This window comes from Neomonachus schauinslandi, chromosome 9 (assembly GCF_002201575.2).
Source record: "Neomonachus schauinslandi chromosome 9, ASM220157v2, whole genome shotgun sequence".
NCBI lineage: Eukaryota > Metazoa > Chordata > Mammalia > Carnivora > Phocidae > Neomonachus > Neomonachus schauinslandi.
Window position 1 is genome coordinate 72,567,906 of NC_058411.1, and position 21,053 is coordinate 72,588,958.

The 21,053-nt window shown below is 41.3% G+C and overlaps 1 protein-coding gene across 2 annotated transcripts; it reads left to right on the plus strand.

The window, feature by feature from the left end:
• Positions 1–27: 27 nt before the first annotated feature.
• On the plus strand, positions 28–17,880 carry RAB2B (RAB2B, member RAS oncogene family). Of its 2 annotated transcripts, XM_021695324.1 has the most exons (8): positions 28–137; positions 364–435; positions 2,812–2,879; positions 10,545–10,627; positions 11,040–11,132; positions 14,629–14,740; positions 15,323–15,391; positions 16,254–17,880. In XM_021695324.1, exons 1-8 carry the CDS (start codon positions 92–94, stop codon positions 16,359–16,361), a joined length of 651 nt encoding a protein of 216 aa, XP_021550999.1. In that variant the 5' UTR covers positions 28–91; the 3' UTR covers positions 16,362–17,880. The 2 variants fall into 2 exon arrangements, with proteins under 2 accessions (XP_021550999.1, XP_044773746.1); XM_044917811.1 differs by lacking the exon at positions 364–435 and having other exon boundaries at positions 47–137.
• Positions 17,881–21,053: the final 3,173 nt, after the last annotated feature.

Genomic DNA, 21,053 nt, shown 5'->3' on the forward strand with positions numbered 1-21,053 from the left:
GGCCAGAGATTGGTAGATTGTGCGGCTAGAGAGGCCGGAGGTAAGTGGCTGTGGAAGTCGGGCGGACCCGGAATCCAGAGGAAACGGGACCATGACTTATGCTTATCTCTTCAAGTACATCATCATCGGGGACACAGGTAACCTGCGGGCGACTGCCCTCACGGCTGGGGTGGGGATCCGAAGTTCACAAATCGGGGCGTGGGGCGGGGCTCATTTAGTGGGCTGGGCGATTAAGTGAAGAGCGGGCGGGGGCGGGGCGGCCGGGGGCGGGGCTCGGGGCTCCCCTTCCCCAGCCCTGGACGCCCGGACTCGAGATTGTTCTTGGGCCGCGTGACTCCTAGAATGTGCGTCTTCCTCTTTTAGGTGTGGGGAAGTCATGTCTCCTCCTACAGTTTACGGACAAGCGGTTCCAGCCTGTCCACGACCTCACAATAGGTAAGTCCATCTGCCTGTCCCAGAAGAGGTAACGAAACCTGACTAGCTGAAATGGAAAGTTAGCAGGCTTCGGTATTCGAAGTAAAAAGTTACCTTTTTCTATTTTTAAGCTAGTCCAAAGTTATGGTAAATAAAGAGTGACTAACCAAATGCTGATAAATGGGGAGTGGTGTAAAGGGGAGTAAATCATTGAAAGGCAACTTCAGAGATGGGCGTGAGATATGGGTTCATTGCCGTGTTGTTTTTTTTTTTTTTCCTAAATATAATTTGTGTGTTTATGGAAAATTCCACGAAAGCTTAACTGCTTTATTAAAAAACTCACCTTGTTTTGTGGTAAGTTAGTGCAAACGTCACGTATGTTTTTCAAAGTGATCACTAACATGCAGATTTTTGTGTGTGTTGGAGAGGAAGAAGTAAATTTGAAGAGCCCTCACAGACTTAGAAGGTAGATGAAACAGATGACCTTTAAAGAAAAGAGTGTAGTAGAATAACAAAATCACACTTGTGATCATGGAAGGCATAAACATTTGCTGCACATTTGTGTTAAGGTGGGAGCCTTCTGGACTTTAACAACCCCTTCCCCATAATCTCCATAACCCCACTCTAAATGAATAATGTATATGAAACTAGCCTTCTTGCCATGCAGGTGCAGTTTCTGGGTAAAATCCCTAACTCCCATCCTTACCGTTATGGCTACTTTCAGATCCCACCTTATTGAAATCTGAAGCTACTTCTCCCAAACACCTTATTCAGAGCCAAATAACTAATGGGGTTAGAAAAAGATTTAGAGGATAACATCTAGAGGAAAATATCTTTGTAAGTTAATATGAAGTGAGCACAGTGTAATAGGTGCTAATGATACATAGTGCCTAACCAGGCAGACACTGTGCCTGTCCTTAAGTAATTTATAGTCTTCCAATGTAGGAGGTGGGGCTGGATCAGATACTAAGTAAATTCCTATGGTAAAAGGGGAGGAGAGGCTGCGACCTCTATCTGAAAAGGCTGAAAATGGAATGAACAGGAGTTAGCCAGGCACAGGGGTTGTAGAGATGGAAAAGTGGTCAGGGCAAGAGGGAATAATATTTGCAAATGCTCAGGAATGTCAGATCAGACTACCTTTGGAAAACAAAGTAATTTAATATGGCTGGAGCATGAAATTTCAAGTGAAGAGTGGCAAGAAAATAAAGCTAGAGAATAAATTAGGGACCAAATTCTAAAACAGCTGAAGGTAATGAGCAAATGACAAATTTTAAAGTGGAGGAATGAATTGATCAAGTTTTTGCCAGAGTCCCGTATAGGCTCTGTTTCTTTTTGAATTCAGACTTATATACCAAGATAAGACAGTTGGATAGAAAATATGTGCCAAATATAAGGATCTCTGAGTGCATAACTGCGGGAAGTTGCATAAAAGACAAATTTTATTTTTTAATTCGCTACTGAAATTCCATTTCTATTGTCCAGAAAGGGGGGGGGAAAAATCTAGTGACTTTTTTTCAGTAGCTATCACTTTTACAGCTACAGTGATAGCTGTAAAAGAATGTACTGTAAAAGAATTTTTTACATCGTATTAACTGCAGCATCTTAGAGTTGAGAGAGAGAGTCCTGATAATATTGTGTGGGGGGCCACCTATCAGCCCTTTAGCAGAAGCTAAATTAGTGCTCTTTCTTACTTGGAAATCAGAATTCCTCTAGTAAAATATATAAACATAGAGCATAGGACAAATTGACTTATGATCAAGTATTTTCAGTTTGAGCGACCTTCAATTTTAAGTTTTGTCCTAACATTACTTGAAAGAGGATGAATGCCAGGTAAACCAAAACCTTTATTCAGACTGTCAGTTTCCATACTCCTATGAGGAAGGCTATTTTCTGATGAACTGTGGGAATTAGTTAGAGATCTGAAATGTATCATTCTTGGGAACCTATTTCTTAGGCTCTTTTCTCAAACAAAAAATTATGGAGTTGCAAAAAAATACTGGATTAGAGAGTGACTTTGAGAAAATGTTAGGAAATATTTCAAAATTTTTAGATTTTTTTTTTAGAAAGTTACAAATTAAACATTAATTACCTAATGAAATTTAAGTGTTAACATTACTAAAAATTCATTCACCTTTTCTACTTCTTACTTTCATCTCCATATCTGCTTTTTGGTTACATTGCTGGGGTCATTATCACCTAGATTACAATTTTTTAATTCTAGAAGGAAAATGAAAGTTTAAGAAACACAAAATTAATTGTAGCAAATAGCAGTAATGGGCTTAGTGGTACTGAGTGCAGACAGAGAAGGAGTCAGTTGGCACATTGGGGAAAAACAGACCTCTCAACATGGGTGATGTTCATGAGAATCACATCCTTTCTTTTGCTCTTCACTGACAGGTGTGGAGTTTGGGGCCCGTATGGTCAACATTGATGGAAAACAAATCAAACTGCAAATCTGGGATACGGTGAGAGAGAACAGGATAACTTAGTCCCTGACCAAGATCCAAACAGAACAGTAAAGGCTGATGCGGGGGCAAGGGGCCATGAGGGTGGGGCTGATGGTGAAGATGAGAGTAGAGGAAGAGTTTTCACTTTCATCTGTTACAGTTAAAATTCTGAATGCCGTGTCTTTGTATTTTTATTTTAAATTACCCAAGTAATGTATGAATTTGTCCTAGTAAAAATAAAAGCAAACGATATAAGTGTATAGAGTAAAATGTGAATGTCCCCTTTCACACACATCAATCTCTTCCTTCCATTCCTGGTTTCTGCCTAATCAGTGTGAATGTTTCAGCACTTATACTTTCAGATTTCTTTGTGTTCAGATACATACTCATGTACAAATATATGGTAGTGGTTTTGTTCTTGTTAGTTTTACATGCATAGAATCATGGCCGAGTAGACCTAGCTATGTTAATTAGTTTTTTTGTTTAATAATTTCTATGTTTTGGATACTTCTGTGTTGATACATATATCTCTACCTCATTCCTTTTAACAACTATATAAACTCATAAAAAGTCTGTACCATCATTTGTTTAACTGTACTCCCAGTGACGGAAATTCAGGTTTCCAGTTTTCACCTTTGCAAATTTTCACTGAATGTCCTTGATTACTACATCTTTATGCAAATAGTTTGAGAATTTCTGTGGAATGCCTGCCCAGAAATGGAAATTCTGGGTCAGAGGTTATGCGTGTTTTAAAATTTGACAAATGTAGTACTGCTAAAATTTAGCTTGACTTAGTATAATTTTGTTTTATCCCCATAAACTGATTTTACGTGTATTATCTCATTTGATTTGTATCTTTCTTTTCTCTAAGGAAAATAATATCTCTATCTTTATTTAAAGTTAAAGGAAGAAAGCACAAAGTTCTTAATATTCAGCTAAAATCTGTTTTTGTTTACTTATTATTTCATTCTGTTTTTTTTTTCAAAACTCAAGAGCTGAAGCCCTTATAGCTATAAGCAGTACAGTGATTTTTCCTTTTTTTCCTCCCTTTCCCCTCCTCCCATCCTCCATCTCCCTATGCATGCAGGTGTCTGTCTTAAAAGTACAATTGATCCTTGAACAATATGTGTTTGAATTGCGCAGGTCCATTCATATGCAAATTTTCCAATAAATGTCCTATGGTACTGTAAATGTATTTTCTTAACATTTTTATTCATTAGTTTATTTTACTGTAAAAATATAGTATTTAATAGAAATAACATACAAAACATGTTGATCGACATATGTTATGGGTAAGGCTTCTGGTCAGTGGTAGGTTATTGGTAGTTAAGGCTTGGAGGGGTCGAAGTTATATGAGGAATTTCTCCTACATGGTGGCCAGCCTCCCTAACTCCCCTCTTGTTCCCAAGTCAACTGGTTAACTTGCTGCTCTAAGCCCTTTTTGTAGAATCTTTTTCTGGTGGCCTCCAAGGTTGTTACCACCTTTGGTTGCACTGATTTATGAGGTGCTTTTAACTAGGATCATATTCTTTTGTACATTATTGGGTCATATTTGCAAGTATTTTAATAACTTTTGCCCTTCTTTTTTTTTTTTAAGATTTTATTTATTTATTTGAGAGAGAGAGCACATGAGAGGGGGGAGGGTCAGAGGGAGAAGCAGACTCCCTGCCGAGCAGGGAGCCCGATGCGGGGATCCAGGGACTCCAGGATCATGACCTGAGCCGAAGGCAGTCGCTTAACCAACTGAGCCACCCAGGCGCCCACCTTTTGCCCTTCTGAACAGACTTTACATCTTTAATAGTGGAAGCACTAGCCACATACCTCTGAATCTTCCAAACTTGTTCTTTTGACTAGTTTTGTCTCTAGCCTTTTCCTCCCAGCTTAACCCAAGAGATACACTCTATGTTTGTTGCCAAGGTTAAGTTCATATATTTCTTAAACAGCTGTCACTCATCATCACTCATTCCTTTCTCCTTTCATTGTTTGGGCCCAGGGGTTCTTTGTCACTATTAACCCAAGTATGTATCTTGCAACTCTCCTTTTATTATCTTCTAATTTTTATATTTTCCGCAAAGATATATTTGCCCCCCTAAAGAGGCCATAGGACAAATTCTGAGCAGGTGACAGAGTGAAACCTATATATGTCAAGACTGGTAGTAGCTAGTTCTGCCTTTTTAATTTAAATCTCTACCATTTCTGAAAATGGATGTTTTCATGCCAGGAGACCCAATAGCTTCCAGTTAGTGCTATGGTCACAGTTATGAGAGTGTCTTAGTGTTGGTTTGCTGGCTTTTGTGTTGTTGTTTTTTTTTTTTTCTCCTTACATGGTAACATGAGACACAGTGGATCATAAAATAAGAAAGTTGAGAGCCACTGCTCTGTTGACAGGATCCTCAAGGACCATATGGCCTGGTAGTCACTTGTAATACAACTGGCCTGGTTGTTTTCTATTCTCTTTTTAATAATTGTTTTGAGATTAGACTAATATTTGTTGAACCATAAAAGAGATCAGGTTTCAGAATACTAGGTTTTCGGGGCACCTGGGTGGCTCAGTTGGTTAAGCGACTGCCTTCAGCTCAGGTCATGATCCTGGAGTCCCAGGATCGAGTCCCGCATCGGGCTCCCTGCTCAGATGCAAGTCTGCTTCTCCCTTGCACCCTTCCCCCTCTCATGCTCTCTCTTTCTCTCTTATCCTGTCTTTCAAATAAATAAAATCTTAAAAAAAAAAAATACTAGGTTTTCTACTTGAAATTTTTAAGAGATTCCTGCCTATGATGTAGGGTGTTTCTTGTCTGCACTCTTCTGGGTAAGCCTGATCTTTTTTCCCTTGTCAGCCCTGATCTACTCATTGCTTATCCACCTTGGTTTCCCATTTTGTTGACCCCATTCTCTCACATATTCCCAAAGTCATCTTACGTGAAAATATTTAGGGATTACCATGAGGGAATTTTCAGCTTACCCGAAGTTTTTTGTTGTCACTGTTCTGGTTATTGATAAGGATTTAGAGAGCTGTATTACTTTTTTTTTTCTTTTTGGTAGGCTCCGTGCCCAATGTGGGGCTTGAACTCATGACCCTGAGGTCAAGAGTCATATGTTCCACCAACTAAGCCAGCCACATGCCCCTAGAGAGCCATATTATTCTTTGTCTCTTTTCATTCTGTACATACAATTGCCCAAATAACCCATGCTAAACAAAGAGGTGTTATACTCTAGTTAATATAAAATACTGGTCAATCCCAAATTCATTTTTATTTTATTTCAGAATACATTTTGATTCTTAGGAAATGAGCCTTTCTGACTTTGTAGGAATTGATACTTAAAACGATAGTTGACTCTTAAAACAAAGTTGGGGTTAGGGACATCGACCCCTGTACAGTCAAAAATCTGCATATGACGTTTGACTCCCCAAAAACTTAACTACTTTTTAAAAAAATTTTATTCATTTATTTTAAGTAATCTCTACATGCAACGTGGGGCTTGGGCTTGAACTCATGACCCTGAGATCAAGGGTTGCATGCTCTTCTGACTAACCTAGCAAGGCATCCCCAAAAACTTAACTGCTAATAACCTACTGTTGACCAGAAGGCTTACCCATAACATAAAAAATCGATTAACATATATTTTGTATGTTATATGTATTATATACTATATTCTTATGATAAAGTAAGCTAGAGAAAAGAAACTGTTATTAAGGAAACCATAAGGGAGCAGTGCTTGGGTGGCTCAGTGGGTTAAGTGTCTGCCTTTGGCTCAGGTCATGATCCCAGGGTTCTGGGATTGAGCCCCTCATTGGGCTCTCTGCTTGGCAGGGAGCCTGCTTCTCCCTCTCCCTGCCACTCCCCCTGCTTGTGTGTGCTCTCTTTCTCTCTCTCTCAAATAAATGAATGAAAATCTTCAAAAAAAAAAAAAAACCCACAAAAAACCATAAGGGAGAGGGGTGCCTGAATGGCTCAGTTGGTTAAGCATCTGACTCTTGATCTCAGCTCAGGTCTTGATCTCAGGGTTGTGAGTTCAAACCCCGCATTGGGGCTTAAAAAAAAATAAAAAAATAAAAATAAGGGGTGCCTGGGTGGCTCAGTCGTTAAGCGTCTACCTTTGGCTCAGCTCATGATCTCAGGGTCCTGGGATCAAGCCCTGCATCGGGCTCCCTGCTCTGTGGGAAGCCTGCTTCTCCCTCTCCCACTCCCCCTGCTTGTGTTCCCTCTCTCGCTGTGTCTTTCTTTATGAAATAAATAAAATCTTTAAAAAACAACAAAAAAAAGTGATGGCTAGATCTTTAAAAAAAATAAAAAATAAAATCGTAAGGGAGAGAAAATGCATTTACAGTGCCGTGCTATAAAAAAATCTGTGTGTAAGAGGATCTGAGATATTCAAACCCGTGTTATGCAAGGGTTAATTGTATGTATCTTGAAACCATAATATGATTCTTCCACTTGTAGAAAATTCAAAAGGTGTTAATTCTCTTTATCATGCCTTGTATCATACCTCCATCTTAATTCTTTGCTGCTTCAGATTTATTTAATGGGGTTGGACAAAGATACTTCAAACCAACACAGACCAGCCCAAATTGAACCACTCATCTCTTTCTAGGTTATTGGTTCAACAGAAGTTCATGAACTCGGGCGCCTGGGTGGCTCAGTTGGTTGAGCGGCTGCCTTCGGCTCAGGTCATGATCCTGGAGTCCCGGGATCGAGTCCCGCATCGGGCTCCCTGCTCAGCGGGGAGTCTGCTTCTCCCTCTGACCCTCCCCCCTCTCATGCTCTCTCTCTCTATCTCATTCTCTCTCTCAGATAAATAAATAAAATCTTTAAAAAAAAAAAAAAAAGAAGTTCATGAACTGGACTCAGATGAAGAATAAAGGGATTTGATTTTTGTTTTTTAATTTTTAACTTAAAAAAATTTATTTATTTTGAGAGAGAGAAAATGAGTAGGGGTGGGGCAGAGGGAGAGGGAGAAGCCGACTCCCTGCGAGGCAGGGAGCCTAATATGGGGTTCAATCCCAGGACTTTGGGATCATGAACTGAGCCTAAGGCAGATGTTTACCCGACTGAGCCACCCAGGCACCCCAGGGATTTTTAAAAAAATATTTATTTATTTATGTTAGAGAACACAAGCACATGCGTGCAAGCAGGGGGAGGGGGCAGAGGGAGAAGGAGAAAAGTAGACTCCCCGCTCAGCGGGGAGCCCAACATGGGCTTGATCCCATGACCGTGAGATCATGATGTGAGCTGAAATCAAGAGTCGGACACTGAATTGACTGAGCCACCACCCAGGCACTCAAGGGATTTGGTTTTAAGAGGCATTTTCTGATGAGCCTCTGGAAGTATTTTTAGCTGCTAAAGTTAAATGCTGCCATGTGTTTCAACAATCACATAGGCCTCCCTCAAGATTTCCCTTTAGTTCCTAGAAGGCCACAGGGAGGGAGGGGCCTTTCAACATAGCAGAAGAGGAGAAAAAGTAAGGTAAAAGCAAAATGGTAATCAAATAATTTAAGACCTAAAACTATTAGGGTCTAAATAAAACGTTAAGTGAGCTCTTAAAGGGGAAAAATATGTTTTAAGTCTTAAAGTATTGTTAATATTACCAACAAAGTTCTGTAGAATTATTTTTGATTTTGGTGTTCTAAGAGGTACACAACTCACTAAAACATTTGTATGATTCTTGTAGAAAGAGCTCTCATGTTGTTGGAAAAATAACCTTAGAATTAATGTACTGGAACTCTCTTCTCACCTTCAAACCCAGGTTTAGATTATATGATGTAATGGCTAATAGAATAAATCTTTGTGCTAGGATGCACTAAGATCCTAAGTTTAATTATGGATTCAGCATTTATAAATTTTATAACTTTTGGCCAGTTACCCCTTTGAACTTCAATTTTCCCATTTGTGTTAGTATTCACTGTTACTGTTTTTATACTATGAGAAGGCCATTTTTTCCCCATCTTTAAAATATGAATAGTTTTCCTTCCTAACCTTTATGTAGGGATATGAGAATAAATGATTTCAAGAAGGTAAAAACTTGGGGTGCCTGGGTGGCTCAGTTGATTAAGTGCCTGCCTTCAGATCAGGCCATGATCTCAGGGTCCTGGGATCGAGTCCCGCATTGGGCTCCCTGCTCAACGGGGAGTCAGCTTTTCCCTCCCTCTCTGCCGCTCCCCGTTTGTGCTCTGTGGGCGTGTGTGTCAAATAAAATCTTTAAAAAAAAAAAAAAAAAGAATGTGAAAACTTTTTTCTTTTTTTTTTTTTTTTTGAGATTTATTATTTGAACAATCTCTACACCCAATGTGGAGCACGTACTCACGACCCCGAGACCAATAGTCAGATGCTCCACCTACTAAGCCAGTACAAGAATGTGAAAACTTTTCTAATAGGACAGATTCAGTGCCTAGGATATTATTAATAATAATATGCTATTATTATTTAAAAGATGCTTTTGCTGCCTGTAAGGAGGAAAAGTAACCCACAACTATTCCATCAAGAAAGCAAAAGTACCCAATATATGGGGGCATTAATAAATTGCTCAGTTACAAATATCGTGGTCCCATTTGGAAATGAGATTAGAGTGTGAATATTGTTTTGTTTTGTTTTTTAAAGAATTTATTTGACAAAAAGAGATAGCGAGAGCAGGAACACAAGCAGGGGGAGTGGGAGAGGGAGAAGCAGGCTTCCCGCCAAGCAGGGAGCCCGATGCGGGGCTCGATCCCAAGACCCTGGGATCGTGACCTGAGCCAAAGGCAGATGCTTAACAACTGAGCCACCCAGGCGCCCCATGAATATTGGGTTTTTAAAGGAAAACTCTGTCCCGGGCCCTGGGCTTCTTTCCCTGTTCCTTATTCTTATTTGCTATGACAAGATCCCTTGGTAGTCCCACCTTTAGTAGTGGAACACTAAATGTCAATTAGCATATGCCCAATTTAAGTGCTTTGTATCTGACTACTTTTCTACATTGACCCATTGGAATGAAACTTCCAATAGACAAGGAATTAGCATTCTAAGATAAGTTTCCTTTTTACAGATAAAAGAATATAAATAGGTTAATGTGATGTGTTCAGCATCACGTGGGGATTGAAATGCTCTTGAGTTTCTAGTCCTATTTCCAGTTGTTCTCTCCTAGGAGATACTGGAAAATATATGGGAATGTCTTCGATTGTCACACTGACAGTGGGGTGCTACTGGCATTTAGTGACTGGGAGCCAGGGATGCTAAACACTCAGCAGTTTGATGGACAGTCTCACAGGAACAATTGTCCCACCCCCAATGTCAACTGTGCTTCCATTGAAAAATGTTAATTTCCCACCTGGACATCTCCTTGGGCAGTCCGTTTCCTTCCTCTAATTCTCTTTTCTTTTCTTTTCTTTTTTTTTTAAAGATTTATTTATTTGACAGAGAGACAGACAGTGAGAGAGGGAACACAAGCAGGGGTAGTAGGAGAGGGAGAAGCAGGCTTCCCACTGAGCAGGGAGCCCGATGCGGGGCTCGATCCCAGGACCCCGGGACCATGACCCGAGCCAAAGGCAGACGCTTAATGACTGAGCCACCCAGGCGCCCCTCTAATTCTCTTTTCTTAATAGAAGTTCTTTTTTAAAGTTAAGTCCTTCGTGTTAGAGTGGAATGTGATCAAGTCCCTGCTCTGGAAATAATCTGGTTTTGTTGGGATTTCTTTGTTGCCATGTTGGTGGGCAAGGCTGGGCAAGAATCCTTCCGCTCTATCACCCGTTCCTACTACAGGGGAGCTGCTGGAGCACTGCTGGTGTACGACATCACAAGGTCAGTCATATCAGCTGGGCCGGAGGGAGCCTTTTCCCCATGTTCTCAAAATCTTTTTTTTTTTAAGATTTTATTTATTTATTAGAGAGAGAGAGAGAAACAGCATGAGAGGGGAGAGGGTCAGAGGGAGAAGCAGGTTCCCCGCTGAGCTGGGAGCCCGATGTGGGACTCAATCCCAGGACTCCAGGATCATGACCTGAGCCGAAGGCAGTTGCTTAACCAACTGAGCCACCCAGGCGCCCTCAAAATCTTTTTCTTTTCTGTGTTCTGGTTCTGGTGAGAAGCTAAAGAAGAAAGGCTTCTCTAATATTTTCTTTTAGACATGTAGCTTTCCCCCTTTTCCCATGTGTTTGGAATTACTTTGGCATTTTGAAATAGACCTCTGACCCACTTTTAAACTTTTCTGCTGTAGGCGTGAAACCTTCAACCACCTGACTTCCTGGTTAGAGGATGCCCGGCAACACTCCAGCTCCAACATGGTTATCATGCTGATTGGGAATAAGAGGTAAAATTTTATTTGTAGAAATAATAAGGACCGGAAGTCATGTAAGTGCTCTATGGACATTGAATCACTTGGTCCCTAAACTTTTTTAGTTTACGGTGCTCTTAGTAAATAAATAAATAAATAAATAAATGTGAAATATGCATAAGGTAGAATTTTCCATTTTAACCATTTTTTTAAAGATTTTATTTACTTTGAGAGAAAATGCACGCTTGGGGGTTGCAGGAGGAGAGAGAGAAACAGAGAGACAGAGAGAGCACAAGCAAGGGTAGCGGCAGGCAGAGGGAGAAGGACAAGCAGACTCCTCACTGAGCAGGGAGCCCATGTGGGGCTCGATCCCAGGACCCTGAGATCGTGACCAGAGCCAAAGTCAGACTCTTAACAGACTGAGCCACCATGCTCCCCAAAGAGAAACGTTCTTTTTTTTTTTTAAGATTTTATTTCTTTGACAGAGACACAGTAAGAGAGAGGGAACACAAGCAGGGGGAGTGGGAGAGGGAGAAGCAGGCTTCCCGCGGAGCAGGGAGCCTGATGTGGGGCTCGATCCCAGGACCCTGGGATCATGACCTGAGCTGAAGGCAGATGCTTAACGACCGAGCCACCCAGGCACCCCCCAAAGAGAAACTTTTAATTGCTTTAGATTTACATTTTAAAAAATTCTTAAATTTACTGAGGTAATATATAAAAAAAAAAACAGATTCAAAGTGTTAAGGGATAAATTTTATAATTAACAGGTCTACTACTCTGCCCGCAATGCCGGTTCTGCCTGAGAGGGCAGCTCACTCTACTCCTACCTACAACTAAAGAATGAAATAAAATAGGTAAACACTAAATCTCGTACCAATCGTTACAAGAAGCATTAAAAAAAAATTTAGGGTCGGGGGTGCCTGGGTGGCTCAGTTGGTTAATTAAGTGTCTGCCTTCGGCTCAGGTCATGATCCCAGGGTCCTGGGATCCAGCCCCGCATCAGGCTCCTTGCTCAGCGGGGAGTCTGCTTCTCCCTCTGCCATTCCCCCTGCTTGTGCTCTCTGGCTCTCTCTCTCTCTCTGTCAAATAAATAAACAATCTTAAAAAAAATAAAATAAATTTAGGGTGGAAAAGTCATCTGTTAATATCTTACACAAGTTCACTCCGTCCTTCTAGAGTAAAGAGTGAATCCAAGGCTGAGCTTTTAAAAATGTGCTCATCTGCCTCTCTCCCCACAATTTCTCCCTCCAGGAACACTCAGAACTAACAGTTCCCTGTTGCAAGTTTCCGGCAGCAGCCACATGGCAGGGCTCCTTGGGCAGTCCCTGCGCCCCGGAAAACAAAGGGGATTCCCAGCCATTGTCCTCCATGGTGCTGAGCATCACCAGCACTAGAGAGTGAGAATCTTAAAGAGGCTCCACGCTGGGTGTGGAGCTCAATCTCACGACCCTGAGATCATGACCTGAGCCAAAATCAAGAGTTGGACGCTTAACTGACTGAGCCACCCAGGCGCCCCAGTTTTGTACTTGCTTTTTATCACAGCAACTGCCAGAAATTCAGGTTACACAAACATATGCAAATATTGAGCAGGATCTATTTTGATCTGATAGTGACCTTGCTAACTGTCTTAAGCTTATAATTCATGTGGTGTTCTGATGTTGAGTGTTAGCTGTGTTTCCCTTGAAAATTTATCCTGGGGCAAAAAAAAAGAAAAAAAAGTACCCTGTGGTACTCTTGTGAGTTGGTAGTAGTGCCTAGAGTGCACCGTTTGAGAACTGTGGCCACAGACTTACTGTACTCATTTATTTGAACTGTGTTCTAAATGTCTGTTTGCCAGACCCTGAGTGTATGAGGCGAGAAAGACTCATACCCCTGCTTCTATAGAGCTTATAGTTTATTGGAGACATAAATATTAAATATAAAAGGATTTATGTCTTATTACAAACTGTGATAAATGCAGTGAAGGAAAGAAAGGTACTATAAAAGAGAGTAACAGGGTACTATTTTTAATTAAGGGTGATAGTTAAGCTGGAATCTGAAGGATAGGTAAGAGTTCAGTGAGCACAGTTTGAAAAAGAGAAAAGTATCAGATGGGGGAGCAAACTGAAAGCCTTGAACTGGGAAGAACCTTGGCAAGGTCATGATATTGAAAGAAATCAGTGTGGTTGGGCTGAATCAAGGGGGAATGGTACAAGTTGAGGTTGGGAAGGTAGGCAGGTACCAGAACTCCTAGCACTTTCAGGCCTTAGGAAGAAATGTGGATTTTATTCTAAATATAGTAGGAAGTTTTTAAGAGCTTTAAGCAGAGATGTGGCTTGATTAGATTTTAAAAGATCACCCTGGAGGGGAGCAGGGGTTGAAGTGGGATGTTCATTTCAGTAGTCTAAATGTGAATGGTGGCATGGACTCGGGTGATGACACCAGAGAGAGGGAAAATGATGGTGTTAAGGTGCATTTTGGAAGTACCTCGCTTTGGGATGAATTGGGTGTTTGGAGTGAAGAAGGAAAAGCTGTTAAAATTATGTTATCCTGGATTTAGCTTCTGTCCTATATGGAGATGTGGAAGCCTGGGGCAGAAGTAGTTTGGGGGAAAAGATGAAGTTCTGTTTTGATGTATGTGTCAGGTGCCTTTTACACATCAGACTGGAAATGAAGAACAGACAAATGGACAAGAGATCTGGAGCTTAGAGGAGCAGCTGGGCTAGAGGTAGACATTTAGATGGGTAGTTCTTCCCTGGTCTTCACACAGCTGGTGAATGATAAATATATATTTTATAGATTTGTTGTTCTTCAGTGAGCTTACTCTTTGATTTTTTTTCATGGTTGGAAAACTGGAAATCTCTGAAATGCAAATTTCCAGTTAGAAAAATGAAAATCAGACAGTCCATCCTTACCTTCATCTGTAGCCTTTTATCCTGTCTTGTCATAAAGTCTTTCCATGCCACCTGATTCTCTTTCTCAGTCTGTGGCTTTATCTTTTTTCTCCTCATACCACCTAACTTTATAAATTTTTGTCCTAAGTCTTTCATTTCCCTGGTGGCAAGCTGCTATTATTGTATATGTTAATAATGAGACTAGTGAGAGTTAAGGCAGCTGTGTTCTCCTTACTCCTGGCATTCTCTATTCTTGGGTTGATTCCAGTAAAAGAGGAAGATGGAGCGTCTATGACTTTTCTGCTTTCTAACAACTGGAATTTCCCTTTCATCTTCTTTCTTGGCTCTTACTGGATCTCATTCCAGCATGGGCCACAGTAAGCCTTGAGTAACTATGGGGCTTGCCTAACTATAAACCTTTTTCTCTATAAGAGAGTAAGGTATTATCCTCAACCATGCAGCAACTGTCATGAATTTGAAGAACCATTTTCCAAGAAGCTACAGAAATCAGTAACCCTGTATTAAGAGAAAATCGTGTAGCATCTACATTCTTCGTGTATTATCTGCTGGTTGAAACAACCATGGGAATCTTTCAGAATAAGAGTTTCTTCTTTCACTTGGATCTTTTTTTAGTTATCTCCCCAATTAATCTCTTGCAGTGACTTAGAGTCCCGTAGGGATGTGAAGAGAGAAGAAGGAGAGGCCTTTGCCCGGGAGCATGGACTTATCTTTATGGAAACGTCAGCCAAAACAGCCTGCAATGTTGAAGAGGTACTACTTGGGAAAAAGTAGGGAAAGCTTTTGAGAGATGACCCCATATCTTTATTCTTTTATTCAGAATTTTCTTCTATAAGACCATAGCTAAGGAAACGATGTCTTGTGGTCACATTGACCATGTTTCCCTTTAAGGGAATTGTCCTTTTTTTTTGTTTTGCCTTGATTCCTACAGTGGAGTTTTACTTTTGCCTTGTGTAACATTAATTGGTAAGTGTGGATTAGACACCAGTGTTGCTTGTAAATATTTTAGTTGGAGGATCTCATGGGTTCTACTGTAGTCATTCTGAAGCCTGCTATTGACTGTATCTTCAGTAATTAATTGAAAACAGCATGTTTGTTTTATTTGGAGAAGGTGCCAATCTAGGGAACATCTTTGGTATCAAAATACCATATACTCCCTTTTTTCTTTTTGAAACAGAGACTTGGGCAGGGGGCAGGTGCTTCTGTATTTTTACTCTGGTCTCAATGGTTCCTAATTCATACCTTAGAAATCCAGGTACGAATAATATTTGTATTACCTTTTCCTGTTAGATTTCTTAAACTTGAGCCTAATAATATGATTTATGTCTCCTTTAGGCCTTCATTAACACAGCCAAAGAAATATATAGGAAGATCCAGCAAGGTTTATTTGATGTCCACAATGAGGTGAGAAGGGGGGGGGGGCTGACAGTTAACTTTGCTTTGTGTTAAAGAGGACAAGAAATCCTCTAGAATGTAAGCATTTCCTTTCTAACATCATGCAATTTTGAAACTATGCCAATTCATACTTGATTTTTTTTATGTAGGGAGAGAGAAATCTGTCATTTTCTGTTTTTTCTCAAGTCTGGGCCCCAGAATGCTTAAAGAGATAATTAGTTGGTATCTAAAATGTTTATACAGTATGGGAGGTTTTCTTTACACTATCCCAGTGTTTAGGGGTGACGTAATTCCTAATTGCTCAACAGGGCCATTTCTATAAAGCAGATTCTGTGGCAAAACAAAGAATTATATGCTGACATCTACTCTTTCGCCTCCTCCTGCTCTTAACCTCATCTCATCCTGATTCTGCACATAGCTATGAAACCTAAATATGACTCTTACCTTAAAAATGGGCACAAGACAGGTGCCTGGGTAGCTCAGTTGGTTAAGCATCCGACTGTTGATTTCGGCTCAGGTCAGGATCTCAGGGGTTGTGAGGTCAAGCCCTATGTTGGGCTCCGCACTGGGCTTGGAGACTGCTTAAAGATCCTCTCTCTCCCTCTCCCTCTGCCCCTTCGCCTCCACCCTCACTTAAAAAAAAAATGGGCATAAGAGTCACTTGTCATCTATAATACTTATATCTGAGCTGGTCATCTCATCTTTATTGTTGAAGATTATTGTTCTGCATCAGTTGGGCGGGCACATGGTTACCTGCCAAAGCCATATCTGCTTCTAAAAAATGTAATTTCTGATTTCTCTTTTTATCCCCGTCTTTTATTCCAATTACTTTAGCACCGAGGTGGGAACTCTTGCCTCTTTTCTTTTACAGGCAAATGGCATCAAGATTGGTCCTCAGCAGTGTATTTCAACATCAGTAGGACCCAGCGCGTCCCAGCGGAACTCTAGTGAAATAGGGTCCAACTCCGGCTGCTGCTGAATATCTGGCCTGGACTCTTTTTTCCTTCCTGGAACAGCTTCAGATCAATAGGCTTAAAGAAAGAGGTCTTACTTGCTTTGGCTGAGAAAAGCCTCTTTTCAAGGTGTGATGTTTTGCCTTTCCACTTAAAGACCAAGGAAGAATTTGAGCCCTTATTGACCTGTCCTCCTTCAGGGACGTGAGCATTCCCTATAGATTAGGGCTCTTCTCATCCTCCTATTTTAATTTCTAAAATGTTAGGATCAAAGTTGATTGTCGTGGTAGCTCAAAAATAAATTCTTTTATAAGCATACACAATTGGCTCCCCACCAAGAATTAGTAACAAGGGTCTAGGACATTCTGCTTGAGCACTTGATTTTACTGGGATCTAGCTGGCTGGCCTTTGGATGGTGGATCCTATATCTAGGAATTTCATTGATTGTTTTCACTTGCCATTTTGTAAGAGTTCTCGCAGAAGGCAGTTCCTTCTACTTGAACTGCTCAAGGATGCTGAATAATTTTCTACCATCCTATTGCTAATTTATTTGTCTCAGAGTAACCATAAAACTTTTGAGAGCAGTGGAGTTGCTCCTGGCCCTATGGCTACTTATCATCATTACCTAAAGAAAACCTCCTTCCCTGTTTGTTTTAGGGATCAGACCTAACACTGCAGTGTCTTTCACCAAATTAACCCCCTACTGTTTCATCACACTTCTCAACGAGACCTATTTAGACTTTCTACTCTAATCAAGCTAATCTGCTTACTGGACATGACATATTTACTTCCACTTCTATGCCTTTGCATATGCCCTACTCTCTGCTAACATACTCAGTCCCCAGATTTTTCCTTCAGAAAACCTTCTTTGACCTAGGGACTTCTAAATAATTATTGACCCAGTACCCCTTAGGCTTTCATATGTTGTTTATTCATATGTATATTTATTTATATTTATGTTACTTTGTAAATTTGTGCGTGGAATCTGTCTCCCATATAGGCTGTAAGCTCCTTGAGAGCAGGAACCGTGTTATCCCTTTACTTTTGTAAACCACTCCCTCCACTATTCCTTCACAGTGCCTAGTGCTACTCATTTTGTGATCATTGGACTTGACTGACATACTTAAACATTTGGAACAGGTTTATTGTAGACTGCAGAGGAAACAAAAGGCCTTAGAGTCATCTCTTTGTAACTCTCAGTCTCTTCCATCTGCTTACCCTGGATTCCATATTGCTCTTACCCCTCGCCCCTCTTTCCCTTCCCTGGCTCTTTGCCTCCATTCCATGCAGCATACAGTAAGGCTGTCAGCTTCCAAGCAGTCAGATAAGTGGGTACCTCTCCAAGCATTTTTATTTTCAAGGGCATATACTACTATGCTAAGCAAATTTGCCTTTGCTTCACTCATCAGGCAGCCTTCTGGGTCAGTTTTTGTATCTTTTGCCTTGATGTCCTATTCTCTTCCACAGCATTGAGGTTTCATGAATTTTTCTAATTTTTTTGTTGTTGATGAATTGTTTCATTATTAAATATATGCATGTATCCAAGCTGCTCATATTCCATGTGTTCTTTCTGATTTTATCCCAAACATATGTAGATACTCTCCTTCTAGGAAATTGTATCAAAGGTATTATTGGAAAAAGGCTCCTTGAGATACACTCATTTTTTTTTTTTAAGTTTCATTTTATACTAAGTTTTGCCCCCTGTTAGTAGTAGTAATAAACACTACACCACAGGAAGTTGGAGGACTTTTTTTTAAAGATTTTATTTATTTATTTGACAGAGAGACAGTGAGAGAGGGAACACAAGCAGGGGGAGTGGGAGAGGGAGAAGCAGGCCTCCCGCTGAGCTGGGAGCCCGATGCGGGGCTTGATCCCAGGACCCTGGGATCATGACCTGAGCCGAAGGCAGACGCTTAACGACTGAGCCACCCAGGCGCCCCGAAGTTGGAGGACTTTTTGGGGTAGTGCTTTGATTATGCTTTTTAAAAAAATCCTTCCTCATTCCAAAAAGGATTTGAGGCTGTTGAATTTGGGGTTAGCCTGTCCCCTCACACCTGGGACAAAACTAAATATAACTTTGTAGTTTCTGTACAGAAACTCCCAACCCCCAAGGATTCTGTCATTGGTTTAAAATTATGGAAAGTGAGGGGTACCTGGCTGGCTCAGTTGGAAGAGCATGGGACTTGATCGCGAGATTGTGAGTTCGATCTCCATGTTGGGTGTCGAGATTACTAAAAAAATTAAATTTAGGGGTGCCTGAGTGGCTCAGTTGTTAAGGGTCTGCCTTCAGCTCAGGTCATGATCCCAGGGTCCTGGGATCGAGCCCCACATCGGGCTCCCTGATCAGTGGGAAGCCTGCTTCTCCTCCCACTCCCCCTGCGTGTGTTCCCTCTCTCACTGTGTCTCTCTTGTCAAATAAAATCTTTAAAAAAGAAACTTAAAAAAAAAATCCAAAACACTCATAACATTCTATACTTGGGTATTTCACCAATGTAAGGGAAGCATGAGAAAACTACTTAGGCAAATTCATGACCTGTATTGATCATTGCTGATACTGGGAGTGAAATGGTCATGAAAAATTACAGGAAGTAAATTCTCCCACCTCCATATGAAGAATGGTAATTATGAAGTAATGGGGGTGTTTGGCTTTTAAAGGCCAGCACCAGGGGTACCTTTCTGGCTCAGTTGATAGAGGGACTGTTGATCTTTGGGTCCTGAGTTCAAGCCCCATCTTGGGAGTAGAGCCTACTTAAAAAGGGGGGGGGCAGGACCACTGGAAATCCTATTTATAGCAAGTAGTCTAAATACTACTACTTACAGATCATTGCAGATAGTAGAAATTAGTAGAGCAGGCCACAGCCTTTCCCTTTTCCATAAATGCCTGCAACTGGTTCCTTTGATAGGTTTATTTTGTACCAAATAAGCAAAAAGAACCTATTGGTTTTCATTCCAGAAACATAAGATCATTGCTGTATATGCATCTACAGACAAACACCAAAGGCACAGCTGGTAAATTGTTTTGGTAAATTCTAATACTAACCTCAAATTGATAACGATGATAGCAGTAGCCAGGGGGAAATTTGGCCAACGGATTTTGCTCGATATACAGGGAAATGTATATGACCAAGTCTTACCACTTCTGTGATAAAGTATTGATTCCTATGATTCCTTACCGTCTCTGAGTTCCTATTATGTGTGACTGCAAATATGTTATTCCTTGAGAAATACCTTTAGTGATCTGAAAGGACTCCCTTCACTCACAGGTTCAAAAAGCAAAATCTTCCTGTAGCAAGTTTGTAATAGCAGTAGAAATTTATACTAGGAAATACAGGGAAGTGTCATTGAGCACAAGAGAATTTCACCGACACTAAAAATTTTTTTAAAGATCTTACTTAGGGGCTTCTGGGTGGCTCAGTCGTTAAGCGTCTGCCTTTGGCTCAGGTCACGATCCCAGCGTCCTGGGATCGAGCCCCCCATCGGGCTCGCTGCTCGGCGGGAAGCCTGCTTCTCCGTCTCCCACTCCCTCTGCTTGTGTTCCCTCTCTCACTGTGTCTCTCTCTGTCAAATAAATAAGGGGGGGGGTGATAGACTGGGAGAGTGAGAAGCAGGCTCCCCGCTGAGCAGGGAGCCTGACATGGGGATGGATCCCAGGACCCTGGAATCATTACCTGAGCTGAAGGCAGACCTTAGCCGACTGAGCCACCCAGGCGCCCCTCACCTACAATAAAATTAGTTCCTTTCTGGTTTAAATGCTGTTACCAGGAAATTATTCTCTGCAGACTGTTTCTAAGGCTGTCCCCTGATGTCCCTCTTCACATATAATCTCTCCTCGGAGGCTTCTATCATGTGCTCTATCGGTAGTCACACATAATTTGGATCTATTGGTGAACTTGGGGTCTTTTAAAAAAAAATTCTTCCCTAAATCCTGTTCATTTATATGAGACTCTCAGTCGTCTGTACCGCCAAACCCAATGCTGGAAAACTTGAACTGAAGCATTAGGATTAGAAGCACCTAGAATAGATACATAACCTACGTTGGTCTTATGCTGATATTCTGAGGGGTGAGGTGTCTATAAAGGATTATCCTAGGACTGTGAAAACCCACTCTCATTCCAAAATACTGATTTTTGTTGCTGCTTTGATTTGGTAAGTGATTTCTTCACTCATATGGGGGGGTAGTTGCCTGTAACCACATTAAGCCCTGTTCCTGACCATCGTGATTGGGGACATTCTGATTACATAAAGTATGTTGAGGCTGGACCCTACGTAGTTCGACAGAACTCGGAAAAGGGCTTCAAATTCCTTAAATACTCCTTCCTCTTCCCCGTCCCCACGGCAGGGGCCGGATCCAAGATGGCTTCCCTAAACAGGTAACTAAATGTTTTAGTTTAGAGCGCCCCCACCGGCGGGGGTCAAAAAAAAAAAAAAAAAAAAAAGATGCCGAGAGGCCTGAACGCCTGTGAACTGAGCAGTCAAAGGCAAGCTGCTGCCAGATTTTATTTTCAATCAGGCATATCTGTGGTTGCCTACGTACCCTTCTCAGCCTTTTAGGACCTCCCACCCTGGAGAGCCTTCCTGGATGGCACTCACACTACCTTGCTGGAAGAGGCCGGGCGTCAGCCCTGCCATTGGTGGGTGGCCGCGTAGGTGGGCGGAGCCGAGGGAGAATGGACTACCAGCAAGCTAGATTGAGGCGAGGGCTGGCCATGCTCCGCCGG

Bases quoted from the DNA above. Each gene is read 5' to 3' on its own strand.
- RAB2B (XM_021695324.1), top strand. From the start codon at position 92: ATGACTTATGCTTATCTCTTCAAGTACATCATCATCGGGGACACAG. The intron at 2,880-10,544 runs GTGAGAGAGAAC...TTGGTGGGCAAG, and splicing joins AACTGCAAATCTGGGATACG to GCTGGGCAAGAATCCTTCCG. The intron at 10,628-11,039 runs GTCAGTCATATC...TTTCTGCTGTAG, and splicing joins CTGGTGTACGACATCACAAG to GCGTGAAACCTTCAACCACC.